This window comes from Drosophila ficusphila, unplaced genomic scaffold, assembly GCF_018152265.1.
Source record: "Drosophila ficusphila isolate 14025-0441.05 unplaced genomic scaffold, ASM1815226v1 contig_220, whole genome shotgun sequence".
Lineage (NCBI taxonomy): Eukaryota > Metazoa > Arthropoda > Insecta > Diptera > Drosophilidae > Drosophila > Drosophila ficusphila.
The window spans coordinates 344,453-357,864 of NW_025064118.1; the positions used below are offsets into that span (position 1 = coordinate 344,453).

Below are 13,412 nucleotides of genomic sequence, written 5' to 3' on the forward strand. Positions count from 1 at the left end.
AAGCAAGGGTGCCGATCACTAATAAATACATACATTTCTCACAGCGTGTTTTGATGCTTAAATTTGGCACTATTGCAATGTATTTTTTCTGCACGACGTAATATCCGGTTAAAATGTTCAATTTTCTTGAAAAATTTCGTTCTTATAAGCGGTTTGTCGCTTAAAGCGGAAACGCTCTAAGCGGAGGCCATTTCATATAAGTTAGTATGGGGACCAACCAAACCATTGAGTTTTCGTCGCACAACCCGGACGGACACTATAAGCGGAGTCGGTATAACAGGATTCTACTGTACTTGCTATGCATTTATATCATTTGAATAACGATATCGATAGAAATTCACGTTAGTGTGCCTGCATGTAAAACTGGAATAGTAGTAATTCAATCGAAAAGAGAGACACAAAAAGGAGTGAGCAAAAGAGTAATGTCTTAGGCACAATGCTCTCTTGAATAAATCGTTTTACCGTTATCAAACTTTGAAGGAGAGCTCTTAATTTTTTGTTTCTTTTTGTATTCTCTTAGGTATGCTGCTGATGAGGCGCATTTGCTCTTTCGTGAGAGATGGACAGTTAGAAGGATTGTTGTAGAGTGCTGCTGCTATTGTTGTTCTTTTCCTTGGCCACCGCTGCTGGTACTGATTTCCTTGTTGTTGTTGTGCTGCTGCTGCCCCTACAAGAACTGAAATTGCGTTGGCTTATCATGGATATATCAGTCAACATACTGAGAATGCTAAGACAAGACGTACGCGTATCACAAATTAGAACAATTTTCGGTCAAAGTTGTATAATAATTTTCTAGTTTCTATCCAAAGAGGTAAAAGGTAATTTAATTTACTAAATAGCAGTAAAAACGATTCCTTAAATAAGTGATAAAGTACATTTAAAATTCGCAATCTCTTGGGTTTTTGGACTATTCAATGTTGAAAATCTATATTTATAAAAACATTTTCTCTGATATGGAACCGTTTTTAAGAAGACTTAACAATAACGTCGGGCATATATAAATTTATATAAATATGTGTATAAGTGTAATTTTTCTTTTAGGGCTTTCGCTAATACATTGCTTCCACAGCTTCAAAGCAACGCCATCATCATTTTACCATTCTTGTTGGTACTTCTTTAAGCTCTTGAGAGCAAAGCTCCTTCTCTTTCGTTTAACGTGTCCCGTAAGCTTCTGTTAAAAAAGGTCCATTTCGCGCTTTTAGCACAGACACGAACCGAGGGTAAAGGATATAAGTAACAGAATGTTAATATATTTTAAAAATATAAATAGCTGAAACTAAAACCCTTGAGCAGTATAAATGATAGCAACACCGTATAAATTACAGAATGTAATTTAATATTAAAAATATAAATCGCCGAAACTAAGACATTCGAAACTTCTGTCGCTATTAAAAATATAATTAATTTTATATATAGTCAGAAGACGAAATCAATGTTGAAATGTTTGTGATCACCAGGGAGTTAATCTTTTTGATTTGTTAGTCTTTTTTTTAACAACGTTTAATAAATTGAGTTTAATTGAGTTTTCCCAGTACAATATTGAGGAAATTAAATTTAAATTAGTAGCAAACACAAAGGCAAGCGAGAACTAAATGACATAGGTCATGACATAGTGACATGACATAGTGGAAAAATGTGCAAACTTAGTCTCCGCAGACGAAACTGATATTATTAAAAGTTTAAGGTAAAATTTGTTGCCCATAATTAGGTATTAAATGTAATAAAATTATGCAAGGTCAACTTTAATTGATGACAAGTGGTATTTTTCTTCTATATTTTCAGCATAAACTCAAATAAGTTCTTCGATGATGGCATTTTTCTTTGGGGCTTAAGAAAAATTACAAAAAAAAAACATCAAGTGCTTTTGCTAAGATGAATCGAAAAACTACTATAATTGTAGTAGTCGGAATTGTTTTGTCCTGGAGCCGAATGGTCGATTTAAGAAGTCCAAGTAACGCACATTCTCAGGATACTGTATCCGTTTCCCTGCCTGGAGACATAATACTCGGAGGGTTATTTCCCGTTCACGAGAAAGGCGAAGGTTCTCCATGTGGACCAAAGGTATATAATAGAGGAGTTCAACGCCTGGAGGCAATGCTGTACGCCATTGATCGCGTCAACAACGACTCCGATATACTGCCTGGCATAACGATAGGGGTCCATATACTCGACACCTGCTCCAGAGATACATATGCTTTGAATCAGTCGCTGCAGTTCGTTCGAGCATCTCTCAATAACCTCGACACGTCGGTATTCGAGTGCTCGGATTCGTCAAGCCCACAGCTGAGAAAAAACGCTTCGTCGGGCCCCGTTTTCGGAGTTATTGGCGGATCATATAGTTCTGTGTCCTTGCAAGTTGCCAACTTGCTGCGTTTGTTTCACATTCCTCAAATTTCACCAGCTTCAACCGCCAAAACGCTTTCGGATAAATCACGCTTTGATCTGTTCGCCAGAACTGTACCGCCAGACACATTTCAATCCGTAGCCCTTGTAGATATACTCAAAAACTTTAACTGGACATATGTTTCAACGATACATTCCGAGGGATCTTACGGTAAGTTTTGAGAATAAGGTTGGCAAGACTAATGAAAACAAGAAATGAAGCTAGCTTTGGCAAACCAAAGCTTATTTACCCTTGCAGTTATTAAATATGTCTAACAAAATTCATAAAGGCTAAAAAACATCAAAGCTATGACGATTTTTCTATGGTAGCCATATGAAATAGTTGTCCGATTTTGATAAACTTTAATTCGTTATTTGAGAGTCGTTAGAAAACTCTATATTCCAAAAATCATGCTTGCCTGATAAAAAACAACTATATTATAATTTTAATATTGTTATTTCTATATAGATTTTTCGATCTTTCCTATTGCAGCTATATGATAATGTTGTCGGATTTTAATGAAGTTTTTTTTCTCGATTCAAGGGTTGTTAAAAAATCCCATATTTTGAAACTCATGCTCGTGGGATTCAATAATTTTTGAAAAAACACAAAATTCGCGATACTTTTTGAACGCACCTCGCAGTTTGCTCGCTTGGAGGAACCTTGTCCTGTCCATTTCCTTTGCTGGACGGCGGTAATTTTAATTTTTCGAGGTCATCCGTGACCTTCCCAACTAAGGGTTCGGACATTCCAGGTGCATATCCTGAGATAGCATATTCTACATATATCTGTAAAATACATTTTCTACATGTAAATAACTCCAACGATGTAGAGCACCCCGAAATCAACTGAAATATTTATATATATAATATATTAAATAATTACATATATAATTATTTTTATTGCAATTCGGGTTCATACCAGTTCTCTTTCTATGGGTATTCCATTCTCTACATCATTATTATCGTTATTGGATGTTTCAAATTCATTCAAATATATCATCGAGCAGGTTCCTTATTATCTCCACCAAATTCTGACTACAAATTTCTGCAGGTTTATTTTATGGGTGATTCACAGCACGAAGTAGACCAGCGTTGTTCAGAGAACTATTAAGTGCACAGACCAATTGTAAAACATGAGAGCTAATAAAACTGCTGTGGGAGAACGTGCGAGACGTTTTAGTGCACCGACAATTGATGATGAGGCTATCGTAGTCGTTGGTGACAATTTGGATTCTCGTGACAAACAAATTGCAGCATGTGCTCGAAACACATCGATTATATAATGCACTACAATATCCTATTATTTTTTGGCAAAGTGAAGATGGTTATCATTTTGTAATCAACATGATAATCCCTGTTACAGGTATTATTATACATATTTTATATCCACGCTCCGCAATACATATACGTACTATATATTATTTTATAAAAATTAGTAAATTATTTACCTGTCTTAATTAATTTCTAGGTGAATATGGAATTGAAGCTTTTCACAAGGAAGCCACCGAGCGGCATGTCTGCATAGCGGTGGCAGAGAAAGTGCCAAGTGCAGCAGACGAAAAGGTTTTTGACTCAATTATAAGTAAACTTCGAAAGAAGCCCAACGCTCGCGGAGTCGTCCTCTTCACAAGAGCCGAAGACGCGCGCAGTATTCTTCAGGCAGCTAAGCGTGCCAACTTATCACAGCCGTTTCATTGGATAGCAAGTGACGGTTGGGGGAAGCAACAAAAACTGCTGGAGGGACTGGAGGATATTGCCGAGGGCGCCATAACAGTGGAACTGCAGTCGGAGATAATCGAGGACTTTGATCGCTATATGATGCAGCTGACGCCAGGGACAAATCAAAGGAATCCCTGGTTTGCTGAGTACTGGGAAGACACATTTAATTGCATACTCTCACCTGTTTTGAAACAGACTAACGAATCGAGCTCGGTTGATTCTGATGACCTAAGGGTCGGTATTAAAACTAAAACTACATGCGACGATAGTTTTCGGCTGTCAGAAAAAGTTGGGTAAGTTTTCGAATTATAAGCCAATCTGACGAGAATTTCATATTTCGAACATGGTTAATAAAGCTAGGGGAATGCTTGGATTTATTGGTCCAAGGAATTTGAGGATCCTTACGTTACCAAGACTTTATTTATATCATTGGTCCGGCCAATCCTTGAGTATGGGGCACTTGTTTGGAGTCCCCGATACGGAGTACATGCTGATCGCATAGAATCAGTACAAAAAAGCTTTTTAATTTTTGCCCTACGCCGCCTAAACTGGAATGCAAACCTAATGTTTAATTAGAACACCGACACTTTGTGTGGACTTTGCCGGATGATTGCGCCAAAGGATGCACTGAATTTTTCCTTCGACTTTTTCTGGCACTGGCGTAGCAAAAGTTTTCATACTGCCACCCTACACAACATTAGGTTATTGCCCGGAGAAGTTTACGTAAAGTTTGCATAAAGGACCAAGATGCAAATAGAATTAAATATAAATTTCCATTGTTTCGCTTTGCACTCGCTCATTGCGCTCATTAATAACTGACGTGGTTCAAATTGTGGGAGAGCAGTGGCTGTCTTCTCTCTTGCTCTTGCTGTGCTCTCTCGCACTCTCAATGCGATAACTGCATGATCTCTGTTTCCGTTTCCTGCTGTTTAAGTATTAGTGGTACTCAACAGAAATTATTACCACAATTAAAGGGCCTTAAAGTTTTAATACATGCATAGCGTGCTAAGATACTTGCCTTACATAAATGTATTAGGTATTTATAAAGTACTAGAGGTCCTGTGTCCGCTTCGCTGGTCAACACAATTCAACAACATAAAAGTCAATGTTGCAACATTTTTCAAATATTATATATGGAAGTATAGAAAGATGGTTGTGTAGGGTGGCAGTTTGAAAACTTTTGCTACGCCAGTGCCAGAAAAAGTCGAAGGAAAAATTCAGTGCATCCTTTGGCGCAATCATCCGGCAAAGTCTACACAAAGTGAATTCTCTATCACTCGCCTTCTCACTCACTCTTTCACTCTATCCCTATCACTTTCCGGCTTTCCATTCGTGGGTGTGAGCCGCTTGTGTTTATATATTTACAGATACGAGCAAGAGTCAAAGACTCAATTTGTTGTGGATGCTGTATACGCATTTGCCTACGCACTGCATAACTTGCATAACGATCGCTGTAATATACCAAGCGATCAAACGATGGAACAACGAAAGCATCACCATAGTGAGTCTGTGTGGTATCGAAAACCTTTGACTGATAGCAAGTCGCAAGCTTGTCCCGATATGGCTAACTACGACGGAAAGGATTTCTACAACAATTACCTTCTGAACGTCTCATTCATAGGTTGAGTACACTTATTCAATACGTTCGATATCTTATTTATTCCACATTGGATTTTATCTGAAAGATCTGGCGGGCAGTGAAGTCAAATTTGATCGTCAAGGGGATGGATTGGCTAGATATGACATTTTAAACTATCAACGTCTTGAGAATTCTTCAGGATACCAGTACAAGGTACGGCACTAATGTATATTTATCCTTTTGAAATTTTTAAAAACCGTCTACATTGTAACCACTACCACCCTAAAAATGTTCCCATTTTTATAACCTTGCAGAGCAAAGGGTATTATAATTTAGGCACAGGACAGGAGGACAGACGGACAAACGGACAAACGGACAAACGGACAGACGTACAGACGTACAGACGTATTTTGATTCAGAAGGTGATGCTGATCAAGAATATATATACTTTATGGGGCCTGAGGTGTCTCCTTCACTGCGTTGCAAACTTCTGACTGAAATTATAATACCCTTTGCTCTGCAAGGGTATAAATATACAATAAGTAGATAAGAATTTAGTACGAAGCAAGCATACCCACGCAGTCCGTGTAAAACTTTTCAGCTAATTGGCAAATGGTTTAATGGATTGCAACTAAATTCCGAAACAGTTGTGTGGAACAAGGAAACCGAACAACCGACATCGGCTTGCTCACTGCCCTGTGAGGTGGGAATGATTAAGAAGCAACAGGTATGAAGCATTTCATCTGCATGGTGGCTATGTTTTGCAGCTCAAACCTTGTTCTTATAGGGGGACACTTGTTGCTGGATATGCGACAGCTGCGAGTCCTTTGAATACGTTTATGATGAGTTCACCTGCAAGGACTGTGGACCAGGGTTTTGGCCTTATGCCGACAAGCTTTCCTGTTATGCTCTGGATATTCAGTATATGCGACTAAACTCGTTATTTGCACTTATTCCGATGGCCATAGCAATATTTGGTATTATCGTGACAATTATTGTTATTGTTTTGTTTGCGAAAAACCATGATACTCCACTGGTGAGAGCTTCCGGTCGAGAGTTGAGCTATACGCTTCTCTTTGGCATCCTGGTGTGTTACTGCAACACTTTTGCGCTGATCGCTAAGCCAACAATTGCTTCCTGTGTGCTGCAGAGATTTGGCATTGGGGTTGGCTTTTCCATTATCTACAGTGCTCTACTAACAAAAACAAATCGAATTTCACGAATTTTTCACTCTGCGTCCAAGTCAGCCCAGCGCCTTAAATATATTAGTCCACAATCACAGGTGGTTATTACAGCATCCTTGATCGGTAAGAACTATTTACCTCAACACGTTTTCATAAAAACAATGATCTTATGACTCTCTAGCAATACAGGTACTAATCACAATGATTTGGATGGTAGTGGAACCACCTGGAACGCGATTCTACTACCCAGACAGAAAGGAGGTGATACTTAAGTGCAAAATTCAGGACATGTCCTTTCTCTTTTCTCAGCTGTATAATATGATTCTTATCACGATCTGCACTGTTTATGCAATAAAAACCAGGAAAATACCAGAAAACTTTAATGAATCAAAGTTTATTGGATTCACAATGTACACCACGTGTATTATCTGGCTAGCCTTTGTGCCAATATACTTTGGGACCGGAAATTCCTATGAGGTATGTACATATACATTATTTTGCGAACCACTATTTGTAGATTAAAAACTTGATTTCTATCACTCATCTTATCGTTTTGATACCCTTGTAGAGGGTATTATATTGTAATTACTTTCAACAATAACTCGTTCAAAAAGACTCCATAAATAATTTTGGTATTTATATTGATCACCCCCATCTGAATCGCTTTGGGCACTTGTCCGATCTATCCGTTGGTCACTTTCTCTGAAAGTCCCTCAGTTCAAAACCTATCTGCCTGAAAAGTTATTGCAGATAGTACACGGAAACTGATCGAATTGAGTATTCTCTGCTAACTCCTGAATTACCAGTTTTATTTTTTGAAAATCGGTGACTATATGATATAGAAGTCGATTCTGGTATAGGATGATGACCTAACTTGCAGAGAAGATTGGGAATAGGGCAGGGATTATAACGTGTTCTTATTGATATTGGACAACACATGAAACACTAACTGATATGCTCATGATCCTGATATATAAGCATATAACAAAATAGCAATGCGTAGGGGGTGGAGGGGCTTCAAATTTTTCTCTGCCGCAGTGAAATTGCTAAGGCACTTGCAAGGAACTTGACTATTGCATTTACTTTTCTTCAGCCTTAAGTTATGATTATATTTTTTTCAAAAACAACTAATGCAAAACAATTTGTTTCAGGTCCAAACTACTACATTGTGCATTTCCATAAGTTTAAGTGCTTCCGTTGCCCTTGTGTGCCTATATTCACCCAAGGTATACATACTCGTCTTTCATCCGGATAAAAATGTTCGAAAGCTGACCATGAACAGCACCGTCTATAGGAGATCGGCAGCAGGTGGAGCCGCGCCAACTAGCTCCGGAATTAGTCGAACGCAGGCAGGAGGTGCCACCGTGCCGACAAAAGAAGCTGCAGTTGCTACGGCGACTTCAAGTGTTCCTCCAATACAAAACAGTCCAAACCTTGAAGGCCAAAAACCGGTCATCCACAAAAGTAATGAATATATTAACGGAGAATTCGTGCCCGAAGAATGTGAATATGTTGAGTCAGTTTGTAATCAAACAAAGAATTAGGTCTCCACCAATATATATATCATACTTCAATGTTAACTAAGAACCGACGCTTTTGGAAAGACTAGTTATCTTATGGAAATTTACATTTTAATTTAAAGGTTAAAGGTCTACGAAATGTAATTTTCTTATCTTTGGATATATATAGTTCGGAGAACCTATTTGATGCATCTAAAACCGATGTATCTTCGATACAAGGTTTTTATACCTTTGCAGAGGGCATTATAATTTCAATTAGAAGTTTACGCCTTGAAGGAGACACATCGGTCCCCGTAAAGCATATAAATTCTTAATCAGCATTGCCACCAGAGTTGATTGACGTTTACGTCTTTCTAATTTTATGTAAGTTTTGAAGTCGCTGCAGGTAGTCGGTAGGTGGTTAAATGGAACGTCCCGGATCGAACGACTATATCATATAGTTTCCATAGAAAATTTAAAAAAAAAATCGAAGGCCAATTATTTTTATCGTATAAGCATGCTTTTCATTAGATCATGTTTTCCAAAGACTCTTGAATTACGAGAAAAATTTTATAGAAACCGACTCGATTATTTAGCTGCCACAGAAAATATTGAAAAACTCTATACAAAATTAATAAAAAATTCTAACCTGGTTTTTTTTTCTATCTCAGAAGATCCTAGACGTAACAATCCTATAGCTATAGCAACCATAGGAAATATAGATAAATATAAAATAAATAGAAATAAAAATCACCGGTGTTTTTATAATGAAAGCATGATTTTTGGAACATACAGTTTTCTAACAGCTCTTATCTTACGAATTTAATTTTATAGAAACAATCGGAGAAGTTGTAGGAAATTAGTAGAAAAGTCTTTTTAGCTTTGATGTTGTTAAGCATTCGTGCATTTAGCTCGAATTGTAGCAATTCGATACGGTAATAGATATGAAACAATTTTATCTATAAAACTCGGACTAATATATCATAAAGCTATAAAGAGGACTTTATCGCTGACGTAATAAGGATCGAACTAACAATAGAAAAAAATCTTGCCACCGTAGATTTTTGATTTAGGTTCGGTTGTGAAAGTTTCAGTTCGCCGAAGCTAGCTTCCTTTGTGGTTTTTAAATTTGGAAAGTAATTTGGGTTTTATTGGTTAACCCATGCGTATCTAATACGTATCTAATCATATCTGACAGTATATAAGTGAAACCGCTTTGTTGCAGTAACCTGTAAATCCAAAAACATCGATGTTTGTGTTGTTTAGATTTTAATAAGAAATTGTCACTAATATATAATAGGTATAATAATTTTACAACTTTTAGCTTTAACCATTTCGTTGCACCAGAAATATTATATATAAAAGCCTTCTGATCGGTTTGTAATCAAATTATATAATACATACAATAAAGACAAATAAATTAAAAATCAATCAAACCAAAATATTATCTGTTGTATAGTTACTATCTAATTTAAGGATGGCTTAGTTATCCTGATTGTACAAACATTACCTTACTTCACGTTTTTAAGAGATATGCTATACTATGTAAAAGTAATTTAATTAGATGTTATACATATAAAATTAAGTAAGTAGTGTATTTCAGTTTCAGTATTTAGTTTTTAACTTTTTTTAAATGAATAAAAAACTAGGGAAATCCGACAAGAAATGGAAAAAATCAATCTTGTACGAACTTATTTATTAAGACAGCGATTTGATTTCAAAATATCCGTTGCTATCATCAAGGAGGTTCAAGGTTCAAGGAGGTGATAAATAAATATGTACTTTAATAAGTAAATTTAATAAGTAAGATTAAGTACAAATAAGTTGTTCTATTAGCAGTATTGGAAGCAAACTTATATATTTTACACAGGCTTAATTTAAACTAAAAGTTATAATTACAAAAACAAAAAGAAAAAAAATTAATAAATGAAAATTAATAATAAAAGAAACGAAGCTAGCTTCATTCAGTAGTAGCTTTTGTAACAGCAATATACAATAGCCGATAACAGATTTTAATTTGAAAAAAATCTTAATTCAGGGGTCGTTTAAAAAATGTTATTATAGGTATCAGAAACTTTTTTATTTTTTTCATTATTTTATTTTCATTTTTTTTCCCAAAATGTTGCTTGTGAGAGTAGAACAACGACTTTATACTTTGTGTTTAACCAATTGTATATAGTTTTTCGATCTTTTCTGTGTCAGCTACATGATATAGTAGTCAAATTTTTAAAAAAAATTCTTATCTAAAAAGTTGCTATAAAACAATATATAAAATAATATAAAAACAATAGTCTAATATTTGTTTTCCTGGTAGGGCTATACAATTTTAGTGACAATGTGATAAATTAAACTTTTCCAACAGTTTTCTGCATTACAGACGAATAGCTTAGAAGTGGCCAACGCAATGAAGGAGACGATCTCAGAACCTCGGAAAAAAAAAATTTTAAATCATGCATGTTTGATAAAACAGCGAAGTTTTCATTAAGATTGCCAAATAATTTTGGCAGCGCACAGTGGTCGTGATGGTGGCCAAAAATACTTCTATTGGGTTGGCAAGAAAGTCACGTCGTTTTTTTTCAATATTTTCAAAGATGATTTATTTATATCAGGACTTATAATTAATCAATTATGTATTGGCCGTTTTGTTCGACCATTAATAACCATCTTTCGGGCAGCTGCATAATTCCGCGCTCGAAGAACTTTTGGTCTTTTCCAGCAAAGAATCGAGACTAGTGGTTTTCGACAGCCTCATCTGAATCAAAGTTTTTACCATTCAAAGAGTTTTGAAGAGAGCGAAAAAAATGGTAATCTGAAGGTGCTAAGTCCGGACTAAAAGGTGGATGTGGTAGCACTTCCCAATTCAGCTCCGTTAATTTTTGCCGAGTGACCAAAGATGTGTGGGGCCTAGCGTTGTCATGGTGAAAGACTATACCCTTGCGATTAGCTAGTGCCGGCTCCTTTTCTTTATTTTTTTTCCGCCAAATTGAATAGCTGGCGACAGTACACATCTGAATTGATGGTTTCATTCCGTCCCAGCAGCTTAAAGTGCACTACACCCTTCCAATTCCACCAAACAGACAGCATAACTTTCCTCTGATGGATATTGGCCTTTGGGCTGGCTCCTTGCTCCATGATCTTTTTCGTTGGACATTATTGTAAACAACCCACTTTTCGTCGCCAGTAATGATCCGCTTCAAAAAAAGGATCGTTTTTAATCCGTTGCAGCAGAGAATAGCAGATGTTGATACGCTTAGTTAGATGAATTTCCTTTAAGTTATGCGGAACCCAAACATCGAGCTTGCCTACGTAGCCAAGTTTCTTCAAATGGTTTTCAACCGTTGTATGCGACACACTGAGCTTCTCTGACATCTCCCCTGTTAAATAACGCCGGTTTTCATCCAGCAAAGCCTGAATTTGTCCGTCAAAAAGGGCCGATGGTCGACCAGAACGTGGGGCGTCTTTAACTCCAAAATCTCCAAGCCTGAATTTGGCAAACCAGCGCTGACATTGGCGATCACTCATGGCATCTTTACCATACACTTCGCACAAAGCAAAAAGCAATATATGCCGAAAATGCTCACTTTGGTCCTCCATGTTTAATTTGCTTTAGTTTTCACAAATTTTATCGAATAATTACCAAATTTTCGTCGATAGTACCTAAGATAGTAAGCTTTAAAAAGATACTAAAAAGTGTGACCCTGGTGCTCGATTAGTCGTAAATAAATTAGATTAAAAACGATTACTAAAAAAAACGACATTACTTTCTTGCCAACCCAATATAAAATAAGTATTTTTTTAGTTTTTAAATAAGTGCTTTAAGTTGGTAGTCCCACATAGCACAAACTAGCGTAATGATTGGGATCTTTAATAAATGTGAAGCTCTAACTTCCACAAGGCATCAACCTCAACTCAATACATCTCACATAAACGGTTTTCATACTGCCAACAGCAGATTATGTATATTTTCTTTTCTATAAAACTGCATCGGCGCTTTATCATTTTTTTTTTAACGAACTGCTAACAAACTTATTAAAAAAAATACATACAGGAGTGTTTTGAGGAATACCAATTATGCAGTGCAATTTGAACATATTCGTGTGTAGAACATTTGCGTCTGTTTCGACTACTTTTCACGTGATGTTCTTGAGTCATTTTTTAATTTCATACCAATTTGATACCCAATAAAAGCTTTCCAAATATTGTAAAAATGGTAATTAAAATGCTGACGGGTAAGAAAAAATTGAGCCCTTTGCAATAAATAGGAAAACTTTCAAATTTTTTGAGCAGAGTTCCAGCTGTTTTCTGTAATGTGGTTTCAATGTGTTTCAATGGAGTTGGTATATTGTCTTTCACATCTGTACTAAGTGGAATTCACCACGTGAATTCACCACTCCGTGAGTGTTATCTTCTCTGCGTTTTGCGCATGTCCCGTTATTTTCGTTGAATTGAAATTATACAATACTAAATAATCTTTTTCAGTTACTGTGTACTAAGTCTAAGAGAAGTTAAAAGTTATTTACTCAATTGATAGCAATCTTAACAAAGAAAAAAATGTGAATATTTAATGGGGAAAACATTACTATGCTTAAGGAAACCTTTAAGATTTCAAACTTAAGTCTTATGAGGTGAAAACAATTAGACTCATTTTCTGATACATCGGTACAATTCAGGGATATGCTATTGAAACCCAATTTTTACATATGCATAATTGCATTCTTATAAATAATCTTGTATGCGTAAACTATGATTACATTTACTGGCTTTAAACTATTAAATTTATTCCATTTTTTTTAGTTCTACAAAAAGCAAATGCATTCGAATCTACACCTTACTGCTTTGTATTTACATAGTATATAAACGTAAAATTGAAAACATCGGGCTATTTAACAAAATGCTGGCTTTTAAAATTGGTGCATATATGCATTTATTTACATTAACATAAGTGCGAAAGTTTGATGTGTATAAATAAATTATATCAGAATATATAAATTATATCAGAAAAAGCATAACTTTTAGTTGTTCCATGTGTAGGAATTTTATCGCTTA

General features: G+C 36.0%; 1 protein-coding gene across 3 annotated transcripts; it reads left to right on the top strand.

Moving 5' to 3' along the window:
- Positions 1-682: 682 nt before the first annotated feature.
- LOC108095007 (metabotropic glutamate receptor) lies at positions 683-10,656 on the top strand. 3 transcript variants are annotated; one of them, XM_017195851.2, is made up of 9 exons: positions 686-818; positions 1,783-2,554; positions 3,854-4,397; positions 5,472-5,725; positions 5,790-5,896; positions 6,285-6,410; positions 6,471-6,990; positions 7,049-7,344; positions 8,019-10,656. In XM_017195851.2, exons 2-9 carry the CDS (start codon positions 1,873-1,875, stop codon positions 8,409-8,411), a joined length of 2,922 nt encoding a protein of 973 aa, XP_017051340.1. In that variant the 5' UTR covers positions 686-818; positions 1,783-1,872; the 3' UTR covers positions 8,412-10,656. The 3 variants fall into 3 exon arrangements, with proteins under 3 accessions (XP_017051341.1, XP_017051340.1, XP_017051339.1); XM_017195850.2 differs by having other exon boundaries at positions 686-811; XM_017195852.2 differs by lacking the exon at positions 8,019-10,656 and having other exon boundaries at positions 683-811; positions 7,057-7,231.
- Positions 10,657-13,412: the final 2,756 nt, after the last annotated feature.

Coding starts and splice junctions, on each gene's coding strand:
- LOC108095007 (XM_017195851.2), top strand. CDS start 1,873: ATGAATCGAAAAACTACTATAATTGTAGTAGTCGGAATTGTTTTGTCC. Junction 4,398..5,471: donor CGGCTGTCAGAAAAAGTTGG/GTAAGTTTTCGA, acceptor ATATATTTACAG/ATACGAGCAAGAGTCAAAGA. Junction 7,345..8,018: donor GGACCGGAAATTCCTATGAG/GTATGTACATAT, acceptor AATTTGTTTCAG/GTCCAAACTACTACATTGTG.